The sequence below is a fragment of the Oncorhynchus kisutch genome, linkage group LG15 (assembly GCF_002021735.2).
Source record: "Oncorhynchus kisutch isolate 150728-3 linkage group LG15, Okis_V2, whole genome shotgun sequence".
NCBI lineage: Eukaryota > Metazoa > Chordata > Actinopteri > Salmoniformes > Salmonidae > Oncorhynchus > Oncorhynchus kisutch.
This window is the reverse complement of record NC_034188.2, coordinates 47,642,956-47,667,095: the sequence shown is the minus strand read 5'-3', so window position 1 is coordinate 47,667,095 and position 24,140 is coordinate 47,642,956. Positions and strand designations below refer to the sequence as shown.

At 40.5% G+C, this 24,140-nt stretch overlaps 1 protein-coding gene across 3 annotated transcripts in view; it reads left to right on the top strand.

Annotated features, from left to right (window-relative positions):
- The first annotated feature begins 547 nt into the window (after positions 1 to 547).
- The window catches only part of LOC109905357 (AP-2 complex subunit mu-B), a 42,573-nt gene continuing 18,980 nt past the window's right edge, over positions 548 to 24,140 (top strand). For 2 of the 3 annotated variants that reach the window (XM_020502671.2, XM_020502670.2), the window contains exons 1-7: positions 549 to 680; positions 8,604 to 8,716; positions 17,977 to 18,154; positions 18,236 to 18,323; positions 21,002 to 21,084; positions 21,348 to 21,353; positions 23,894 to 24,029. In XM_020502671.2, the coding sequence (XP_020358260.1) occupies positions 8,643 to 8,716; positions 17,977 to 18,154; positions 18,236 to 18,323; positions 21,002 to 21,084; positions 21,348 to 21,353; positions 23,894 to 24,029 (565 nt within the window). In that variant the 5' untranslated portion in view covers positions 549 to 680; positions 8,604 to 8,642. Of the gene's footprint in view, positions 681 to 8,603; positions 8,717 to 17,976; positions 18,155 to 18,235; positions 18,324 to 21,001; positions 21,085 to 21,347; positions 21,354 to 23,893; positions 24,030 to 24,140 lie in introns of all 3 variants that reach the window. The other variant, XR_004203070.1, reaches the window with a different exon arrangement.

Here is a 24,140-nt window from a genome sequence, read left to right as displayed (position 1 = left end):
TCGGTTTTGCACACCAGTTTGAAAAAGCTGAAAATACAATATTTTTGGTTATGGAACATTTCACAGTGGTTTAAATGTTACAAAGATTCTCTGCACAATGACTGATTGTTTTGTCACATAAACTGAAATTAGGCTAACTATTAGAATTTGAACAACCAGGAAATGGCGGAGCGATTTCTGCATATTGCATCTTTAACTATGACCAGTAGGCTTCCTAATATAGCACATAACTTAGTGGTCAGAATTATGACCATCTGGTCAGAAAGGGGTCACAATTATGACCAACTGGTGGTATGGTGTTCAGGAAAAAACGTAATATTCCGGTCAGTAAAAATACGTTAAAAAGAACATAAAAATACCTCATACATCTTTTCAACCAGGTTTTGCAAATTGGGCCAGGTTAAAGGTTGTACATAATACCCTTTTTTAATAGTGTGGTTTATTCCTCCAAACTAAATCTAAAAGTTTCATTTCTACTACTTTCATTGTTGCTTGGGGAACATCCAATGCCATTACAGTACATGCTAGTCTTGATAAAGCAATACGACCGTTGAAATCTATAAATCCAGCAGGGTTAGTAGTTGTGGGTGCTTCACTGCCCTATAATCCGCTTCATTGTCAATTGACAGTGAGTCTCTTCGGAGTTAGGAGCGGTCGACATCTTGAATTGGAGTAAGTAGGTGAGTGAAATAAAAAACCTTGATCTTAACCATCCTGTTTCAAAATGAGTGCCTTTTGGACACGTATTTGCTGCTTTTCGGGGAAATTGGCCTGTACAGCTTCAGGTGAATGCGAGGGAGACCAGTGAGAACAGGAGCAATGCAGCAAAAATTTGACCGAGACGAGAGCAAACGAGTCGTGACAATGGTAACGTTAGCTTGCTAGCTAATCAGCCACATTTCGCATGCTAGCAAGATAATTTTAAAAGGCAATTTGGAACCAAGGACTGTGTTGTGTGATGTTGAAAAAACGGTATAGTTATGGGAATACACAATAGGACAGAATACCCTAACGGCGATGGCTACAAAATGTATAGCTAGTTATCGGTGATGGATAACGTTAGCTGGCTACAGTAGCTAGTTTTCCGGTCAGGCAGACATCTAGCAGTACAGTAGTACTAGTAGATTTTAGCTAGATAGCTCATTTCAAAACCTCTTACGTTAGCTGACATTAGTGAGCTAGGTACCTTGGTTTGCTGCATCCCCATGCGAATCGATGTAATAACGACATTATAACGCGTATTTCATGTATCTGCCCTCTTGCCACTGAGGATGTTCACAGGCCATTGTAATCTCAAATTGTTAAAATAGACACACTACCAAATGCGTTCAGAGTTGTTATGAAGGTTAACTGGCTAATATTAGCTGCTAGACTATTCTAGAACGCTGAAGACACGTTGATGGATGGAATTAGTCATTCAATGGGATCTCAGTGTTGATCCCGCTGGTTCTCCAGTCTTTGAATGGATTTATCCTCAAATAAAATGGTATTTGTCACATGCGCCGAAAACAACAGTTTACGTACGAGGCCTTTGACAACAATGCAGTTAAAAGGGAAGAAACTGTGCTAATTATACTGAAAAAATATATAAACGCAAACATTTCAAAGATTTCCCTGTTACAGTTCATATAAGGAAATCGGTCGATTAAAATGAATTCATAAGGCCCTAATGTATGGATTTCACATGACTGGTACCGAAGCTCCAAATCTAGGTCCAAGAGGCTTCTAAACTGCTTCTACCCCCAAACCATAAGACTCCTGAACATCTAATCAAATGGCTACCCAGACTATTTGCAGCTTCTACCCCCCCCCCCCCCCCCTTTATGCTGCTGCTACTCTGTTATTATATATGCCGTCACTTTAATAACTCTACCTACATGTATATATTACCTCGACCATTGACTCTGTACCGATACCCCCTGTACATAGCCTCACTATTGTTATTTTACTGTAGCTTTACTTTTACTTCTGGGTTTTTTTCTTCATAAAACTGCATTGTTGGTTAAGGGTGTAAGGGCTTGTAAGTAAGCATTTCACTGTAAGGTCTGTATCTATTGTATTCGGTGTGTGTGACAAATACAGTTTGATTTGATTTGGGAATACAGATATGCATCTGTTGGTGACAGATACCTGAAAAAAGGTAGGGGCGTGGACCAGAAAACCAGTCGCTATCTAGTGTGACCACCATTTGCCTCATGCGGTGTGACTATGGAGAGATAGCTGCCAAAAGGTTGAACATACATATAATTTAGGATCGTAAGAAAATCCATACGTACATTGTTAGGATCGTAAGAAAAGCCATGCTCGAAACTTGAAACGTAAATGTTAAATTAGATCTGTAAACGTACAAACCCTATGTTACGAGTATGAATTAACATTTACAAGTTCAAGTCTTACTTTACATTTTTTTATATATATTTTCAATTATTCAACAACAGAACAATACAACACAGCAAAAGTAAATGCTACGACAAAAAGTAAATCAATCCTCCCCACCCCAAAAATAAAATTACTTAAAATGATGACAAATGAGTTAAATTAGAATAGTAATAATACAAATGACTAAATAAGACAAATGACAAGAGATACCAACATATACACAATGCAATACAAACCGTACATTGCAGAGAGAAAATCGCTACATCGATCTAGAAGCTCACCTCCACCAACCTCAATGAAAGTGTTTTCATATAGTCCAGGAATGGCTGCCATATTTTCACAAGGTGGTTTAATTTATTTCTAAAAGCATAGGTAATCTTCGAAAATAGTAATACATTTATTCATTTCAGAGAGCCATCTTGTAATTGGGAGAGGGGAATGCGATTTCCATGTCAATGCAATGCATTTTCTTGCAGTGGCAAGTGCGATTTCTGTAAATTTGATTTTGAAGCTATTCCTCAAATTCACATTTGTGAACTTACCCAGAAGGCATATTTCAGGTTCAAGTGGGAAGGGACCTCCATAATAAAGGGAGAAGGGAGGAACCGTTCCGTATTGTATCGAACGGGTGGCAACCCTAAGTCTAAATATTGCTGTAACATTTCACAACCTTCAATGTTATGTCATAATTATGTAAAATTATGGCAAGTTCATTTCTGTCATTGTTAGGAACAAATGGTCTTCACACAGTTCGCAACGAGCCAGGTGGCCCAAACTGCTGCGTATACCCTGACGCGAATACGCTTTTATTAAATCATCACCTGTTTTGCGAAGTAGGCTGTGATTCAATGTTAAATTAACCGACACCACATTGATTATATGCAACGCAGGACAAGCTAGATAAACTAGTAATATCATCAACCATGTGTAGGGATTATGTTAAGATTGGTTGTTTTTTATAAAACAAGTTTAATGCTAGCTAGCAATTTACCTTGGCTCCTTGCTGCACTCGTGTAACAGGTGGTCAGCCTGCCACGCACTCTCCTCGTGGATTGCAATGTAATCAGCCATAATCGGCATCCAAAAATGCAGATTACCGATTGTTATGAAAACGTGAAAATCGGCCCTAATTAATCGGCCCGGCCATGGTCGACCTCTAATCTAGAGTTGATGGTCGCTGACACACTATCTTGGCATACGTCCGACCATAGACCCTCATCAATTGTAGTATTCCCATCACTCTCTCGACTTATGTACATCTTGTTTTGGGCATTGTTGCATTAGCAATGAGTACACTCTGGATATAAATCTATATGTGTCATTGTTATCATGGAGTAGTTGTTCAATGCTTGATAGGTTTGGTAAAGTCATATCTCCAAAAGTGCTTCTGAGAAAGGTTTAACTGTAAATAACTAAATAAATGATAATTGGGTAACTGGTATTTTTCTTTTAGTTGCTCAAATGAAATAAGTACCCCATCTATATAACAATGTTCTAAATGCATTATTCCCTTCTCATTCCCTTCTCCCTTCTCAAATTTTCTTGCTATCCAAGATCATTGGCAGGAGTCTGTTTTGACACGTCTTCTTTCAGACCAAATAACTTACGAATTTCATACCAAGATCTTACTAAATTGATGTTACAGGTATTGCTGGTTTTTGTTGATGTAGTCTTGTGGTTCCACTTGTAGATACTATTACTCCCAACCTCTTCATGAAGAGCAAACATTTCCATCTGAGTCCAAGAAGGGGCTGGTTCAGTTTCAAATAGGAATGAAATTAATATAATTTGCACTGCCCAGTAATACATCTTGAAATTTGGAAGGCAGAGACCTAGACTATAATCTCACGTTAACTGGTTTTACAGTTCCGTACAAATTGTCTTATGGTATTGTTATTTTTTTTTTTACCTTTATTTAACTAGGCAAGTCGGTTAAGAACAAATTCTTATTTTCAATAACAGCCTAGGAACAGTGGGTTAATTGCCTGTTCAGGGGCAGAACGACAGATTTGTACCTTGTCAGCTCCGGTTACTAGTCCAATGCTCTAACCACAAGACTACCCTGCCACCCTTAAAGAAACTCTCGGGTCGGGTTATTCGTAAAGATTAAAATAGGTACATCATTTTAGGCAGAACGTTCATCTTAATACAGATAATTCTCCCAAATAATGTGAGAGGCAGATCTATCCATCTATTCATGTCATCCACCTCCTTCTGAACCAAGGCAGAGTAGTTAAGCTTGTACAAATTTTTAAGTCATTATCAACTGTGATTCCTAGATATTTGAACCCCTGTGGCGACCATCTGAACGGACCCGTTCGGGTTCATTCACAGATGCTATAGTCAAAGCGAGTCAGTGGAAGTATTAGACTTTTGTCCATGTTGACTTTGTAACCTGAGCTGTATGTACCCAAAAGCGTCTGTAGTTTTGAGAGAGATCCGGTCGGGTGAGAGAGGAACAAAATAATGTTGTCTGCGAACAATGAGATCTTATACGTTATCTGGCCCACCAGAACGCCCTTTATGCCAGGATCCGTTCTTATGGCCTCTGCCAGGGGTTCTGTGGCTAGCACAAAAAGGAGCGGGGAAAGTGAACAGCCCTGTCTACTATCTCTAAAGAGTGGGAATGTGGCTGACATCATGCCATTAGTTGTGATCTTCCGGTTTATTGTATAAAGTTTTAACCCAGTTGACAAACAAAGGACCATGGTTCAATTTTGCCAGTACCTTGAATAGGTATGGCCACTCCAGCCTATCAAAGGCCTTTTCAGCATCTAGAGCTACTGCTATACTAGGATCGCTCCTCACACTGGCCATGTGAATTGCGTTGAATAAGATGTGCAAATTATTGGTGGAGGATATTTTCTGTATAAAGCCTGTTTGATCGGTGTTAATCAGATTTGGCAAATATTGTCCTAATCTATTAGCCATCACCTTAGAAATCAATTTATAGTTGGCATTGAGGAGCAAGATCGGCCTATAGGAAGAACATTGTAGAGGATCTTAATTTAAAAAAATGTATAACTGTTATTATAGCCGTGGAAAAGGAGTCCGTTAGACTCTGCGTCTCAGCAGATACATTTAGAACATCCATCAAGAGAGGAATAAGCAAATCCTTAAACTCCTTATAAAACCCTGGGGGAAAGCCATCGTCTCCTGGTGATTAGCTGGATTGTAGAGAGGAAATTGCCTTTTCGAATTTCTGTTTTTGTAAAGGGGCGTTCTAGTTCGTTTTGGTCTTCCTGTGTGAGGAGTAGTAGTTCAATAGTTGACAGAAATGTGTCTATCATTACTGGTTCCGTTCCATCAGAAGTGTATAACTTAGAATAGTATTGTTTAAATGAATCATTCATCTCTTCCGGGTTGTGAGACACTTGACCATTCTGTGTTTCAATAGAGTTGATGGTTCTCAAATTCTCCTCAGCTTTTATCTGCCAGGCCAAGACTTCTTCTTGTCTTCTTCCCCAATTCATGTTTTATTTTGATTTATAATCCCATCAGGTAGCCTGATCTCAGGTGTGTCGTGTAAACAACATTATGAGGGACATCGTTCTTCTTGCACAGCATGTAGGCTAAGCGTTTAAATCAAGCTATTATATTCATCTGACTATTCACAATAAACATATTATTGTGTGCATACTCTGTGCCGGCCATGTTCCTATTGGTTAGTCACCAGGATCTGACACTGCTAGAACTTTGTCATAGCCTACGACCACAAGTAGCGGTACTTAATCGGCAGACAGACCCGGTCACACTGACCTTGGAGTGAGAGAGACATAAGGTCAGATCTTGTGGAACACACACAGATCTTGTGGAACTACAGGCCCATTAGTATATTACCTGTGGTGTCAAAGGTTGTTGAAAAGTGTGTAGCAGAACAACTGATTGCCCACCTCAACAACAGCCCCTTCACATTACACTCCATGCAGTTTGGCTTCAGAGCGAAACACTCCACAGAAACGGCCAACTGCTTTCTTCTGGAAAATGTGAAGTCCAAGATGGACAAAGGGGGTGCTGTTGGGGCTGTGTTTCTGGACCTAAGGAAGGCTTTTGATACTGTTAACCATGAGATTCTCATCACAAAATTGTCCAAGTTCAACTTTTCCCCTGATGCCTTGAGATGGATGAAATCATACCTTGAAGGCAGAACTCAGTGTGTCAGAGTGAGCAATGAGCTGTCGCCCACTCGTAGCTATGATGTGGGCGTGCCCCAAGGGTCAATATGGGGCCCCTCCTGTTCAGCCTGTACATTAATGATCTGCCTTCTGTCTGTACTGGGTCTGAAGTTCAAATGTATGCAGATGATACAGTGATATATGTGCATGCAAAGAGCAAACAACAAGCTGCACAAGAACTCACTACTGTAATGGTCCAGGTTACAAAGTGGCTCAGTGACTCGTGTTTGCATCTCAATGTGAAAAAAACTGTTTGCATGTTCTTCACAAAGAGGGCAACAGATGCTACTGAGCCAGATGTCTATGTGTCAGGGGAGAAGCTCCAGGTGGTATCCGATTTTAAGTACCTTGGCATCATACTTGATTCCAACCTCTCTTTTAAAAAGCATGTGAAAAAGGTAATTCAAATAACCAAATTCAACCTAGCTAATTTCCGATTTATACGAAATTGTTTGACTACAGAGGTAGCAAAACTGTACTTCAAATCTATGATACTCCCCCACTTAACATGCTGCTTGACTAGTTGGGCCCAAGCTTGCTGTACAACATTAAAACCTATTCAGTCTGTCTACAAACAGGCTCTCAAAGTGCTTGATAGGAAGCCCAATAGCCATCATCATTGTCACATCCTTAGAAAGCATGAGCTCTTGAGTTGGGAAAATCTTGTGCAATACACCGACGCATGTCTTGTATTCAAGATCCTCAATGGCCTGGCTCCCCCTCCACTCAATATTTTTGTTAAACAGAAAACCCAGACATATGGCAGCAGATCCACAAGGTCTGCCATGAGAGGTGACTGTATAGTTCCCCTAAGGAAAAGCACCTTTAGTAAATCTGCATTCTCTGTGAGAGCTTCCCATGTCTGGAATACACTGCCATCAGACACACATAACTGCACCACATATCACACTTTCACAAAATGCTTGAAGACATGGCTAAAGGTCAATCAGATTTGTGAACATGGTCCCTAGCTGTGTGTTGCCACTCCATGTTGTCTGTTGTCTGTAGCTTGTGAGGTGTGGAAACACTTTGTTGCTTTTATGAATTTTGTCTTGCTGCTTTTTGTTTTATGCTGCTCTGTCTGTATGCTACGTCTTGCTTGTCCTATGTTGCTCTGTCTGTATGCTATGTCTTGCTTGTTCTATGTTGCTATTGTCTATATTGTAATTGTTTTTAATAACCTGCCCAGGGACTGCGGTTGAAAATTAGCCGGTTGGCTAAAACCGGCACTTTTACTGAAATGTTGATTAATGTGCACTGTCCCTGTAAAAATAAAAATAAACTCAAACTCAAACACACAAACACACATTCACACACACTAGGCTATTACGCTGACTTGCATATGTTAACTCTATCAGTCTGGCTTCATGATGTTTGAATAGATATAAGGGTCAAATGAGTTCTCTGTAAGCTTTTGGATGTGTCCTTCTGAATAGACTGAGAGGTAGAGAGGTAAAGGGGGTGGGGGGGGTCCTTCAATCTGAGCCGAATTCAGTTCAATCATGACATGACTTGGAAATGTGCTTCCTATGGCACCTGAAGGTCGAATGAAAGGGTAGACATGTTTTTAATTCATTAACAAATTAGCCTAGATGACATCGCTCCTCTAGGGTCGTGTTCATTAGGGCGCGTATTTGTTATTGGGAGTTTTGGTAGGACCAACCCTGTTTCAGTCAGCATTCTTTATTTTGGGGCCTAATGAACACCTTGATTCCCCTCCTGTTTGTGTGTTAGCTATAGGAGCAGTAATCTGGTCTAGGCCTATTTTATTGGTCTTCCTGGGGAAGGGGAAGGAGAGGATTAGTTAATCCAGGGCTTTTCTTGTTATGGATCATGTACTTTTGTTAAACTACTCCTTTCCTGCCTAGTAGTATCTAGAGATGGATGTAATAGTCTCTCTCTGCCTCTTCAGGCAGATATATGATTTCTTTCTGAATTCCTCCTGACCCAAGAAGACGTTTCTTCAAGAAGCCCTTTTCCCCCTCTGATTTTTTTTATTGTTGTACTGCCTGCTGATCACATCCCTACTCTTATCTCTCCCCCATGCAGTCACTCCTCATGGCCTGTTATGACTGAGAGGCTGCCATCATGATTGGAGGATTGTTCATCTACAACCACAAGGGGGAGGTGCTGATCTCCCGCGTCTACCGTGATGACATAGGGTGAGTCCACAGAGTAGTGTTGCATGGTATACCGAAACGTCAGAAATTTTTTGATAAAAAAATGAAACGGTTCGGTACTAACATTTTTGTTACATTCTGTACTTCTGTCAAATGTCTCACGTGATTGAGAGGATCAAGTCTGTCGATCAGCGCATCCACTTTATAGCGTGAAGAGGAAAGTGCATGCTCCACTTAGTCATTCATTGCAAGGCTGTCTGGGCTGCATTGTTAGCTCCCCAGTAATGCTTATCAAACACTTGAATAATGCAAAACATGTAGAAATGTTGAAACTGTTAATTACTGTTCACAAAACAATGTCCATACAGATTATAACAGTATCTTCCTGCTTTAATTGTGGGCGTACTCCTTGTTAGCTTGCATCTGAATTCACTACCCTAGTACCCCAAAAAAGACCGATTTCAAAGCTATTTGTCATCCATCAAAAACATTCTTAATTAACTTAGTCTCCCTTGCCACCAAAAACTCATTCATTTCATTGTCTCCCTCGCCTCCGTCTGATTTCTACTAGATTCCATAACCACATTCTGCCTTGCGAATGACGTCTTTACTTTCTTAGAGACAGTGCACACTTTTATAAAAGAGATTGCTTCTTCTATGCAAATGTTTTTGATAAAATAATATGTTCTCCTAGCAGTTGCCAATAAAATAAGTCCTTAATGGCAGTGATTATTTCTCATCTGTAGCCCCATGGAATCATCTAAAACAACCTTAACCTCTCTGAACTACCGATACCGGATCCGGGAGCGTGACTACACCCTCAGGCTCATTACCATAACGCAACGTTAACGATTTTCTAAAAATCGCAAATGAAATGAAATAAATATGCCTGCTCTCAAGCTTAGCCTTTTCTTAACAACACTGTCATCTCAGATTTTCAAAATATGCTTTTGAACCATAGAAAATCAATCATTTGTGTAAGAGTGTTGATGGCTAGCTTAGCATTTAGCACATAACATTTTCACAATTTCATAATTTACCTTTGAAGAACTTCAGATGTTTCAATGAGGAGACTCTCAGTTACATAGCAGATGTCCAGTTTTTCCTGAAAGATTCTTTGTGTAGGACAAATCGCTCCGTTTTGTTACTACACATTTGGCTACCGAAACGAACCGAAAATTCAGTCACCAAAACATCGAACTTTTTTCCGAATTAACTCCATAATATCGACCGAAACATGGCAAACGTTGTTTGAATCAATCCTCAAGGTGTTTTTTCACATATCTCTTCATTGATATGCTGTTCGTGGAAGCATGGTTTTTCTCAGAATCCCATGGAAAAATACCAGCACCTGAGTTTTGCGCACCAATTTCCACGCAGGACACCGTGCGGACACTTGGAAAATGTAGTCTCTTATGGTCAATCTTCCAATGATATGCCTGCAAATACGTCACAATGCTCCAGACCCCTTGGGGAAACGATAGAAAGGGTAGGCTCATTCCTGTCGCATTCACAGCCATATAAGGAGATGATGCAAATCGGAGCCTCAGAAATCCTGTTCATTTCCTGGTTGCAGAAACATCTTGGTTTCGCCTGTAGCATGAGTTCTGGGGCACTCACAGTGAAAATCTTTGCAGTTCTGGAAACGTCAGAGTGTCTTCTTTCCAAAGCTACCAATTCCATGCATAGTCGAGCATCTTTTTGTGACAAAATATTGCGCTTAAAACGGGAACGTCTTTTTATCCAAAAATGAAATAGCGCCCCCATAAGCTCAAGAGGTTTTAATAACGCAATGCATGCACACACTCCTATTGAACAATAAGCATTTACCTGTATTGTGAATAGGCCTAGACAGCATCTTGATTTACCCAGTTCATCAATAGATTTATCCTATCACCATTGTTATTTTGTAGTTAGATTGGTCAAAACAAATTCAAATTGATTGTATGATTTGTATAATTGATTCATTAATGCATACAGTGTGTTACTACACACAATAACCCATAATGTCAAAGTGAAATGATGTTTTTTGAAATTTGTACAAATTAATAAAAATGAAAAGCTGAAATGTCTTGTCAATGAGTATTCAATAACTATTGTTATGGAAAGCCTAAATATGTTCAGGAGTAAAAATGTGCTTAACAAGTCAAATAATAAGTTGCATGGATTCAATAATACTGTTTAACATAATTTTTGAATGACTACCTAATCTCTGTAACCCACACATACAATTATATGTAAGGTCCCTCAGTCTAGCAGTGATTTTCAACCACAAAGACCAGGGAGGTTTTCCAATGCCTCACAAAGAGGGGGACCTATTGTTTTATTTTTACCCATATACCAATGTGTAGTTTACTAATAAAATGGTCTGACGGTGAAGTAATCGGTCTTCATATCCCGAAGGAAAGAAATTCTCACTACAATACATTTGAATAGAAAGTTAGATCTTGCTACCATTGACAGGAAAAGACCTGCCTATTTGTGGAAATATCTCCTTTATTAACTCTAGTCATATCCCAGTTTACTTATTTGTGTATGGCCCTGCCTAACTGTAACGGTGTTCTTCGTTTGTTGAAAGAGAGTCGGACCGAAATGCAGCGTAGTGGTTAATCATGACTTTAATGAACAAAGTGACACATGAAATAACTATACAAATACGAAAACAACAAACGGAACGTAAAATCTAATTACAGCCTATCTGGTGAAACTACACAGAGACAGGAACAATCACCCACGAAATACAAAGTGAAGCTACCTAAATACGGTTCCCAATCCGAGACAACGAGAATCACCTGACTCCGATTGAGAACCGCCTCAGGCAGCCAAGCCTATACTAGACACACCCCTAATCAACCACAATCCCAATGCCTACAAAATCCCCAATAAGACAATACAATAACCCCATGTCACACCCTGGCCTGAACAAATAATTAGAGAAAACCCAAAATACTAAGACCAAGGCGTGACACTAACGACTTGTTTCTTACATTTTATGAGCAAAAAATATAAAATTTTATTTGGAATGGCAAGCCAGACAAAATTAAACGGGCATATTTATATAATGAATATGAATTCAGAGGACAGAAATTATTAAATATTAAAGATTTAGACCTCTCAGTAAAGGTTTCAGTCATACAAAAGTTTTCTAGTAGTTTAGTAAGAAAGGCTCACCCCATGTTCAAGAATGGCTTTTCTCCCTTTATTCAGATTACAACTGCTCACTTTCGGTTATTTGAAAATGAAATCATCTCAAAAATATAATTATTTTTAAAACAAGCTATAGAAAGTTGGTTTTAATCTCAGTTAAAATGTACTAATTGATGAAATATATATATATATATATACTTTTGGAGGAGAGAAAAAAAGGTATAATTTTTGTAAATTATATCAAAAATAGGACTGATGGAGTTATGTCACACATGCAGCTAACAAAAATATATGGAAATGTCTGCTCTACTCAAAATTACAACCAACTAATTGCAGTATTACCGCAAAAATGGAAGAGGCAAGTGGAAGGGGGAAAAAGTAAGGAACTTGTCTGTCAGCCCTGCATTAAAGACCAAAATTGGCTAAAGATAATTGTGAAAAATAAAAAAGTATACCAGTTTGACAGATGTGCCATACAGATTGCACAATAGTTGGGAAGAGATTTTCAAGGCACATGGTTAACGAACACCGGATTCAGAATCATTAGATCATTTGTTTTGGTCGCAGGTTCAAGAATGGCTGAATGGCCACATTTACCCTGAGTTAACTCTGCAAATAGCACTACTGGGTGATCCGAAAAGTCATAGTCAATCGATCATTTGATACGTATAAGCTGGAAGTAGAAGCCTAAGTGGTGTTGTCCATTAGTTTACTCCAATAGGGGAGGGGTGGTATGGTTATGGGAATAATAAAGGAAAATACACCACATAATCAAGAGTATGTGGACACCTGCTTGTTATACATCTCATTCAAAACTCATGTTCATTAATATGAAGTTGGTCCCTCCTTTGCTGCTATAACAGCCTCCACTCTTCTGAGAAGGCTTTCCACTAGATGTAGGAACATTGCTGCGGGGACTTGCTTTCATTCAGCCACAAGAGTTTTAGTGAGGTTGGGCACTGATGTTGGGCGATTAGGCCTGGCTCGCAGTCGGCGTTCCAATTCCTCCCAAAGGTGTTCGATGGAGTTGAGGTTAGGGCTCTGAGCAAGCCAGTGAAGTTCTTTCACACCAATCTCGACAAACCATTTCTTAATGGACCTCACTTTGTGAACGGGGGCATTGTCATGCTGAAACAGGAAAGGGCCTTTCCCAAACTGTTTCCACAAAGTTGGAAGCACGGAATCCTACAGAATGTAATTGTATGCTGTAGCATTAAGATTTCCCTTCACTGGAACTAAGGGGCCTAGACTGAACCATGAAAAACAGCCCCAGACCATTATTTATCCTCCCCCAAACTTTACAGTCGGCACTATCCAGGTACTGTTTCCCTGGCATCCCCCAAACCCATTCGTCTGTCGGACTGGCAGGTGGTGAAGCGCGATTCTTCACTCCAGAGCACGCGTTTGCATTGCTTCAGAGTCCAATGGCGGCTAGCTTTGCACCACTCCAGCCGACGCTTGGTATTGCTGAATGTTTTAAACCATGACTAGAGAGACTCAACGAATACAGCAAAGAGCTGCTGTTCTTGTTTACGTTGGTATTCAGCACTGTCAAGACTTTGTTCAACACTTTTATAAGCCATAAAATGTGCGTTCTCCCTACTTCCATTCACACTACAATCTGCACTGCAGCTGCAATTATTGAGTAAAGCAAAGGTTTCCAATAAGCTTGCGTTGTTATTATTAACAGCTTGTCTTTTTTTATGTCAAGTAATATTTCACATTCTCTGCTCATAGGAGTAACAACATGAATTGGTGCATGAGGCAGAAATAATGCAGTGTGACTTGAGTTTCACCATCAGCTGGAAGGGTGTCCCCTTTTCTCAGCGGAGGGAGGGACGGTGAGTCGGGTGAGAGGCAGCCTCACCGCTGCTCCTTCCTTCCCCTCAGACAGAGCATCAGATTCAGGCCATCAGTCCAGTAAAAAAAATGCAAATGATTATGCTCACTTAGCCGGGTCTCACAAGTTAAACAACAAATGATATATTACCAGTTTGATCATATACCTATATCTTTTCAATATAATTTCAAAATGGTCTGAGAAGAATAACATTGGCAGGGCAATTCAAGCATAGCCAATATATTGGGTCTATAGCCTACTGCAAAAACCTCATTGCTACAGAACTGTTTTTAATCGGTTAATGTTGCATACAGTGGTTCCTTTAAAAGTTGCAGTGTACTGCGGTGCAGCTTGCATGGTAACAAAGTTGAACAGCTGAATTGTTATGAACATACCCTACTGTCTGTCTCCAACAGTTTGGAAAGCATGTTAGCCTGTCCACTTCCTTCAGATGTTGAAATCAAGTGGCCTAGCTTATTTCTCAGAAGGAGAACGATTTGCCAATTTCTTATATTAAATCAAATCAAATCAAATTGTATTTGTCACATACACATGGTTAGCAGATGTTAATGCGAGTGTAGCGAAATGCTTGTGCTTCTAGTTCTGACAATTCAGTAATAACCAACAAGTAATCTAACTAACAATTCCAAAACTACTGTCTTATACACACAAGTGTAAAGGGATAAAGAATATGTACATAAAGATATATGAATGAGTGATGGTACAGAGCGGCATAGGCAAGATGCAGTAGATGGTATCGAGTACAGTATATACATATGAGATGAGTATGTAAACAGAGTGGCATAGTTAAAGTGGCTAGTGATACATGTATTACATAAAGATGCAGTAGATGATATAGAGTACAGTATATACGTATACATATGAGATTAATAATGTAGGGTATGTAAACATTATATTAGGTAGCATTGTTTAAAGTGGCTTTGTGTTATTGTGTTTTATGCTTATTGCACATTTATAAAACATAGACTAGACAGCTAGTATAACCGTCTTTGGCTAAAAGACCAGCTAAAAAAGCGGAAATTTTCCACAATCGATGTTCATTGATACTCTCATTTCAGTAGTGTCTCCTCTGCGCGCAATTTGAGTAGTTGAGACATAAAAAGGTATAATTAGAAAATAACTTATCCTCTATTACAGTAAAATAATATCTCAATGTGTTTTGGTGTCCGTATGACCGATTCTGTTGGACCAAACCTCTAATAATACCGTTGATCTCTCAACTTTGTTGGCATGAGAGGCAGGGGGAGGGGCTTGGTGTGTGTGTAAACCATAGCGGAAGAGGCGAAGCAAGAGGTTTCACTCTCGTTAAAATCTGTCCTAAATAAGGCAGATGTTTTTTTGGGGACCTAAGGTTGTTGCCTGCCTTCTCGCCTTTGGGACAACGACTCCTATTGTTAGGGCGGAGACATTTCATTATATACAGATCTCTGGATACCTAGTCAGTTGTACAACTGAATGCATTCAACCGAAATGTGTCTTCCGCATTTAACCCAACCCCTCTGAATCAGAGAGATGCGGGGGGCTGCTTTAATCTAAATCCACGTCATCGGCTCCCGGGGAGAAGTTGTTGTTAGGGGTTAACTCCTTGACGCTACCCACCTCGTTCGCGGGATCATTTTCGTCAGCAACCGCTGAATAGCATTCAAATAATCAGTCAAATAATATTACAAAAAAATATTCATATTCATGAAATCACAAGTGCAGTATTGCAAAACACAGCTTAGCCTATTGTTAATCCACCTGTCGTCTCATATTTTTAAATTATGCTTTACAGCGAAAGCAATCCAAGTGTTTGTGTAAGTTTATCGATAGCATAGCATAACATTATGTACACTAAGCATTAAGTAGCTAGGTCACGAAAATCAGAAAAGCAATCAAATTAATCGTTTACCTTTGATGATCTTCAGATGTTTTCACTCACGAGACTCCCAGTTACACAACAAATGTTCATTTTGTTCCATAAAGATTATTTTTATACCCAAAATACCTGTTTGTTTGTCGCGTTATGTTCAGAAATCCACAGGAAAGAGCGGTCACGACAACGCAGACGTATATTGCAAATAATATCCATAATGTCCACAGAAACATGTCAAACGTTTTTTTATAATAAATCCTCAGGTTCTTTTTAAAATATATATTCGATAATATATCAAACGGGTGTGTAGGTTTTTCAAAAACACAGAGAGAAACAATGGGCGCTTTACTCTGTAGCGCAAAACTCACTCTGAGAGCCCCCACCTATCCACTTACGCAATGTGATCTTTCACGCTAATCTTTTCAAAATAAAAGCCTGAAACTATGTCTAAAGACTGTTGACACCTTAGGGAAGCCATAGAAAAAGGAATCTGGTTGAAATCCCTTTAAATGGAGGATAGGCATGCATAGGAACAGAGAGGTTTCAAAATAAGAGCACTTCCTGATTGGATTTTCCTCAGGTTTTCGCCTGCAATATCAGTTCTGTTATGTTTTGGGAACTTTAGAGTGTTTTCTATCCTAATATGACAATTATATGCATATTCTAGTTTCTGGGGCTGAGAAATAGGCCGTTTCAAATGGGTACGTTTTTTAGCCCAAAACGAAAATACTGCCCCCTATACGCAAAAGGTTAACTGCCTTGCCCAATGGCATCTCTTCATTATATACAGATCTCTGGTGTAAATGGGAAGGTAAAGGGGGATACCTAGCCAGTTGCACAACTGAATGCATTTAACTAAAATGTGTCTTCCGCATTTAACCCAACACCTCTGAATCAGAGCGGTGCAAAGGGCTGCCTTAATTGAAACCCACATCATCAGCACCCAGGGATAAGTTGTTGTTAGGGGTTAACTACCTTGCTCAATGGCAGAACAGCATGTTTTCCCCTCTTGCCAGCTCGGGGATTTGAACAAGTGACCTTTTGGCTTCTGGCCCAACGCTCTTAACCGCTAGGCTACCTGCCGTACCTGGTTTACACAGCACAGAGGAGCGAAAGGGACGGGACCAAAAATACAACACGAGAACAAGCAGACATAAATGTTCATAAAAATGAAAAAATAAAAAAACTTGATTCTTGCAATACAGGCATTTGGAATAGTGCGCAAAAACATTCATTTGAATTAATCAAATCAAAAAATCGCCCAGCCCTAGGTGTGTTCAGTAGGATATAGGCCCAAAACACTTATATTGGCTCTGCTTGAATTGCCCTGCCATTGCGTGGCTATATGATCACACCGGGTAATAGATCAGTTGTTGTATTACTTGTGAGGCACAGCTGAGTGAGCATACATTTTAATAATTCACTTTTTTTTATAAATTTTACTGGGTTGATGGAGCCTGCATCTGAGTTGATGGAGCCTGCATCTGACAGTCTCAGTGGAGGGAGAGAGCAGCAGACTGAGGGTTTGCCTCTCAACGTCCCTCCGCTGATACTGACTGGAAAGGGACCGTCTGGTGACTTGGTGAAACTCAAGTCACACCACATTATTTCTATAGTGATTTGCTCTCTGGGCCTCGGGGCAGCTAAATCGGGTGCACCTACCTTGGATAGCGACCGGTTGGTGACCACCTTACGGCCACATGCACAGTAGCCTGCATTTGGCCGTACCAACATTCATCTCATCTTTCTCCACTACAATTAAAACATTTGTCCACACGGAGGACATTCCAGGCTATAGGCATATTTTTTTCGTATTTTTTTTTTTGCGAGAATGGTGCTGAAGCGTGAAATTGGGATGCCGGCTAGAATTGTATTTATTTTTATCAGCCAAAAGCCTGCAGTTGCCAGCTAATGGAAACCCTGGTGTGCCTGTGCTTGCGCCCGCCATTCGTGTGTCTCTCTAACCCTCTGCCCTGATGTCTCTATTCCCATCTTCATTCTCCACCTCCTTCTTCTGCTCCTCCTCCTCCTTGTCTTTTGTGTTTCTGTCCACCCTTTTTGCTGGTGCCATTTCTCTCCATGTCCACCATCTTGTCCATTGGATACTGTAGGAATAGGTAAGATGATGTGCTCGCCTGGCAACTGATTATCTCCTGACTGAAGTGTCTTGCCGGCATGCAAGCTACATTGACAACCCCCCATTAAAGCCTGTTTTCTTTTTCTCCAGATGTAAGCTTACCGTTTCCTTTCTTCGGTGCATCTCGTGGTCATATATTTCTCCTCTTCCTCTTTCACTCTTCCCCTTTTTGACTTTTAATCATCTCATATCTTTACCTGCCTAATAAATGTCTCTAACACTCTCTGTTCCTCTTCCTGCTCAAGGTCTTTTGAATGTCCCTAACGACCCCCTCCTTTTCTTTCCTGTCTTTGTGTGTCCAGGCGCAACGCGGTGGATGCGTTCCGCGTGAACGTGATCCATGCGCGGCAGCAGGTGCGCTCGCCGGTCACCAACATCGCCCGCACCAGCTTCTTCCACGTCAAGCGCTCCAACATCTGGCTGGCGGCGGTCACCAAGCAGAATGTCAACGCCGCCATGGTGTTCGAGTTCCTCTACAAGGTACATTTGTTGGTGTTGTATGTATTGGCTGGAGCAATCACATTTTCTTAAATAACTATCTGATTTTTATCTCATCTTAAGATGTGCGACGTCATGACGGCCTACTTCGGCAAGATCAGCGAGGAGAACATCAAGAACAACTTTGTGCTGATCTACGAGCTGCTGGACGGTAAAGGAAGCCTTTTCTTTTGCCACTCTTTTAGGTTATCGCTCTCTTTTTTCTCTGTCTCTTTGTTCCTCTGGAAAGAGTCGTCTTGAAAGAGTAGAGGTGATGCATCAGTCGTCTATTGTTGCTACTTTGTGTGTGTGTGTGTGGTGTGTGTCTGTTAGGGATTTCTGGATAGTCGAAATACATGTTTTAAATATTATATATGTATTTTTACTTCAATTGGGGCTTGCTCGTGCTCTCAGGTAAGAGCCGGTGCACTCTGCTTGTTGTTTTAACAGAAGGGTGGGGGAGGGTCGAAAGAGGAGCAGGGGCCAGTGTGTGATACGGAGGAAGAACAAATGAGAAAGTAGCCAAACTGGCAAGTTAGACAAAAGTATTACTGCGATTGGTTATCTATCATCTCATCTGGTAGTGTCTGTCTTCACTGCATTAAATCGATGTAAAGTTAGCTACACCATCCAGATTGCAACTTTTGAATACTCTCACAAGTAATCGAATACTAAATACGTTCTGATATTTAAATAACTGCCCACCCCTGGTGTGTGTGTGTGTGTGTGTGTGTGTGTGTGTGTGTGTGTGTGCTCAATTGCAGCTTGTTATTTTCCCCCTCTGTTTACAACCACCTAACAAACTTTACAGGAATTCCACACAACCATCATGCCACATCCTGAAGTGGTTCTCTTGTGCCACAGTCAGCCTTTCTCCTGTGCTGTTGTTTTTTTAGGTTTAGACTTTTGTGACTTTTAAGTGAGAAAATCTAAACCTAAAAAAAATATAGCGCTGGCAGACGTCTACGTGTGCTGTGACAGACATTGCATGCAGACTTGCTAATATCCACTCAAGAAATTGGTGAAATTAATATGATTGCTTTCCTTTCTTTCAAATAATTGCTTTTTATTTTCAGATAGTGAGATAGGATGATAGTGGGGAAAGATGGAGGCCAGTAGGCCAGATTAGAACCTATGCCCACACAGTAGACGTGTGTCAGAGGCTGGGGCTTTACCCCTAAACCAGCCAGGACACATTGGTTTTCTTTAGGTGTATACAGAACATGTTTTGAAAACATACAAGTACCACTTTCTTCTGACCTATGATGTGATGATGTTTGGGGAGACGACTATGTGTTTATGAAACTAAAAGAGGGTAACTGTTCTAGGGCTGTACCCGACAAAAAACAATCTTGGTCTACCGAAAGTTGTCTGTTCTTTCGACCAATCGATCTTTAAAAAATGTAAACATGTGTTTTTCCATATATAGACACTCCCTATGTGTTTTAAGAAAATCAACTATATGCAGTGAGCTTGTCTGATTCTTTAAGCTTATGATTTGATGAAATAAGACAAATGCCTCAATAGGGCGCCAGATATCTAGATAACCAGAAGAAAAAAACCTGACCCAACTATTCTTCTCCCGCTCCCGCTGGCTTTCACAGATTCTGCCGTTACTCGCTTGAAGTTGCTAGTAAATAGACTACATGGCCACCTACTCAAAAACCTTTCTCATGTACAATGCCAATTTATTTGACCATTTCTACCGATCTGCGTGCTAGTTATAGTTTTCATATGCACATTTTCAGTTTCAATTTCATATATAATGTCTTCATATTTCAAAATCATTGTCGTGTTAATCAAAATTCTATCCAAATCTATATGAAAATGATACAAACCTAAAAAGTAACTTCTATTGCCAACTATATAAAAATAGCCTACATAAAGCCAACAAATAAAAACATTTCAGCCTGCAGGTAGAAATATTCTGATAAAAATAAATATCCTATAAATCACATTGGCTACACATGGCCTGTCTGCAACCAATTTGAAACATTGTATAAACTATTAACTTGGGTCAGGCTTTACTAGCGAACTTGCAACATTATATAAAATATTCTGGGTCTTCAGAGTTTCCAGCGCACAGACACAGATGTAAGCTATTTGCTCAGGGGATAAGAAGCAGTGCTTGACTTGGGCACTAGCTCACCGGACCTGAGTACCGGCACCTGAAATGTTCCACTGATTGAGCTCCTGTTCCTCTTATAGAATATTATCTCTAAAGTATTGTGGAGCTCCTGCACCTAAATATAAACAGTAGCAGCATCCAAAATGAGAACCGGAACCTATTTCAGTCCAAGTCGAGCACTGATAAGAAGTAATCAGGTAGGCCTGTTTTATGACGTTTCCACTGGATCAGAGCAAAACTGTCATCAAGGCAAAGGGTGGCTACTTTGAAGAATTTCAAATATAAAATATTTTTTTGATTTGTTTCACATGTTTTTGGTTACTACATGATTCCATATGTGCTATTTCATAGTTTTGATGTCTTCGCTAGTATTCTACAATGTAGAAAATAGTAAAAATAAAGAAAAACCCTTGAATGAGTAGGTGTGTCCAAACTTTTGACTGGTACTGTATTTGTTTGTTACTGCTCGACTAAAATAATCTTGGTTGACCAACAGCCTAACGACCAAACAATCAACCAGTCGAGTAATTGGGCTCAGCTGAATTGTTTGAAACAACCCCTCTCCTCCCCTGCAACCCTTTCCCAGATCGTCGCTCATGTTCAATACAGAATTTACCTGGTCAAATAACGGATACATAAAACAAGATGGTGTTTCTTTGTGAGCCCATCTGGTGAGCTCATAGCAGAAGTGTGTGGTCTCACGGTCCCCTTGTCCGTTGTAGAGATCCTGGACTTTGGCTACCCCCAGAACTCGGAGACTGGCGCACTGAAGACCTTCATCACTCAAACAGGCATCAAGAGCCAGGTGGGAACTACGACCATTTTTTAAAGATATATCTCATATCCAGTTTGGACTGCGTGGTAATCACAGTAGTATACCTTTTCAGCTGTTGATGTTGGGCATGAGGGACAGCTCCAGTCAGAGCTGATGATATTGTTTAATTGGTTGTAGACTTGTGTAATGTCCTTTTCTCTCTCTCACTTGCTCTTTTTCTTCTCTCTCTCTCTCTCTCTCTCTCGATGTGCTCCGTGGCTGATATTTTATCGCCTGGTCATGTCATTCTCCAGCACCATGTGAGTACTCTCCCTTTTGATTGGTTGTTTATAGGCAGACTCAACTGTTTTACATCTTGCACAGCTTGGTGACTGTGGCAAATCTTGGTGCTTGGTGACAAATCAAATGTTATTTGTCACATGCGCCGAATACAACAGGTGTAGACCTTACAGTGAAATGCTTACTTACAAGCCCTTAAAACCCCTCTGGGATAGGGGTCCCGTCAGCGGGACGACTTCCGGTGAAACTGGAGGGCGTGCAATTCAAATAAATAATCATAAAACGTATTAATATTAACATTTGGTACATATAAATGTATAATATCAGTTGAAAGCTTAAATTCTTGTTAATCTAACTGCATTGTCCAATGTTCAGTAGGCTTTACAGCAAAAGCATGCCATGCGATTGTTTGAAGATGGCGCCCCACATCAAAATATTTTTCCACCGCACAGGTTTCATAAATTCACAAATAGCTATTAAATATTCACTTACTTTTTCAAAATCTTCCTCTGATTTGTCATCCAAAGGGTCTCAGCTATAACATGTAGTGTCGTTTTGGTAGATAAAATACTTATTTTATCCCAAAAATTCTGTTTAGTTGGCACCATCGATTTGAGTAATCCACTCGTTCAACATGCCAAGATAAGAATCCAAAAATCTACCCCTAAACTTTGTTTCAACAAGTTAAAATACGTTTCTATTAACTCCTCAGATACCCTAAAATGTAATCAAACTATAATATTTCATACGGAAAGAAGTATGTTCAATAGGAATCTGATTTTAGCAGGTGCGCATTGTCTTCATGGCGCTCGCACACATGAATTTCCAAGCAGGTGTCCTTGTACTCTTGTTTTATGTAACCGTTATTTGACTCATTATTCTTACTCGTTTTGGAAGAATCAAGCCTGAAGCCTTGAACAAAGAATACTGACACCCAGTGGAAGTCATGGGAATTGCATCCTGGGAGGTAGATTTCATGATTTCCCTATACTTTCCATTGTAAGAGCATGGGCTCTCAAAAAAACAAATCTGGTTGGTTTTTCTTTGGATTTTCTCCTATCATATCTATTGTGTTATAGTCTCCTACATTATTTTAACATTTCTACAAACTTCAGAGTGTTTTTTTCCCAATGGTACCAATTATATGCATATCCTGGCTTCAGGATATGTAACAGGCAGTTTACTTTGGGCACGTTAGTCAGGCGGAAATTGAGAAAAAATGACCTTAGCCTGAAGAAGTTTTAACCAACAATGCCGTTTTAATAAAAAAATATAAAAAATGTTATAAAAAGTTACAAATAATTAAAGAGCAGCAGTAAAATAACAATAGCGAGGCTATATACAGGGGGAACTATATACAGGGGGAATAATAGTAGCAGCAGTGTAAAATGGGTGGGGGGGGGGCAGACTATAGCCAGATTAGATGTTCAGGTGTCTTATGGCTTGGGGGTAGAAGCTGTTTAGAAGCCTCTTGGATCTAGACACCGGTACCGCTTGCCATGCGGTAGCAGATAGAACAGTCTATGACTAGGGTGGCTGGATTCTTTGACAACTTTTAGGGCCTTCCTCTGACATCGGCTGGTATAGAGGTTCTGGATGGCAGGAAGCTTAGCCCTGGTGATGTACTGGGCCGTTCGCACTACCCTCTGTAGTGCCTTGCGGTGGGAGGCCGAGCAGTTGCCATACCAGGCAGTGATGCTCTCAACCTGCTCCACTACAGCCCCGTCAATGAGAATGGGGGCGTGCTCGGTCCTCCTTTTTCTGTAGTCCACAATCATCTCCTTTGTCTTGATCACGTTGAGGGAGAGGTTGTTGTCCTGGCAACACACGGTCAGGTCTCTGACGTCCTCCCTATAGGCTGTCTCGACTGTTGTGTCATCGGCAAACTTAATGATGGTGTTGGAGTCATGAGTGAACAGGGAGTCCTTGAGGGGACTGAGCACGCACCCCTGAGGGGCCCCTGTGTTGAGGATCAGCATCCAGAGGGAGGTGTTTAGTTCCAGGGTCCTTAGCTTATTGATGAGCTTTGAGGTGTTTCTTTTGTCCAGGTGGGAAAGGGCAGTGTGGAGTGCAATTGGGATTGCATCATCTATGGATCTGTTGGGGCGGTATGCAAATTGGAGTGGGTCTAGGGTTTCTGGGATATTAGTGTTGATGTATATGTCACCAACATATTGCTAAGTCCAACTTTACATATTGAGTTATCATTACAAATTATCCTGGTGAAAAATGTTTCAGGCATAACAATCTGGCATTCTCTTTTTCTCACTCCTACTGTTTGTTCATCTCTCTCTCTCCCCTATCGCTATTTTTTCCCTCACTATCCTTTTACTTTCTTCTCTTTATGTCCATCCCTCTTCTCTTTCCTCTTCCTTGTCCGTTTCCTGTATCCTCTCTCTGTCAACCTTTTTTCTCTACTCCTCTCTATCCTTTTCCTCCTGCCCTTCTCCCTATCCTTTTCTCCCTCTCTCCTCATTGTCTTTTCCCTCTATCTCCCCTATCAATGTCAACCACTTGTTTCTCTCCCCTTTCTGTCCCTTTTTCTATCTCTGTCCACCAGTCCAAGGAGGAGCAGTCTCAGATCACCAGTCAGGTGACCGGGCAGATCGGCTGGCGTCGCGAGGGCATCAAGTACCGTCGCAACGAGCTCTTCCTGGACGTGCTGGAGAGCGTCAACCTGCTGATGTCCCCACAAGGTAATACCGGTGTCGAGTTTGTTTTGCAGCAAGGACTTTGTATCACTGCTGTACTGAAACAAATCAACAAAGACAAACGTACACTGGACTCGGGTCTTGAATTAAAACATT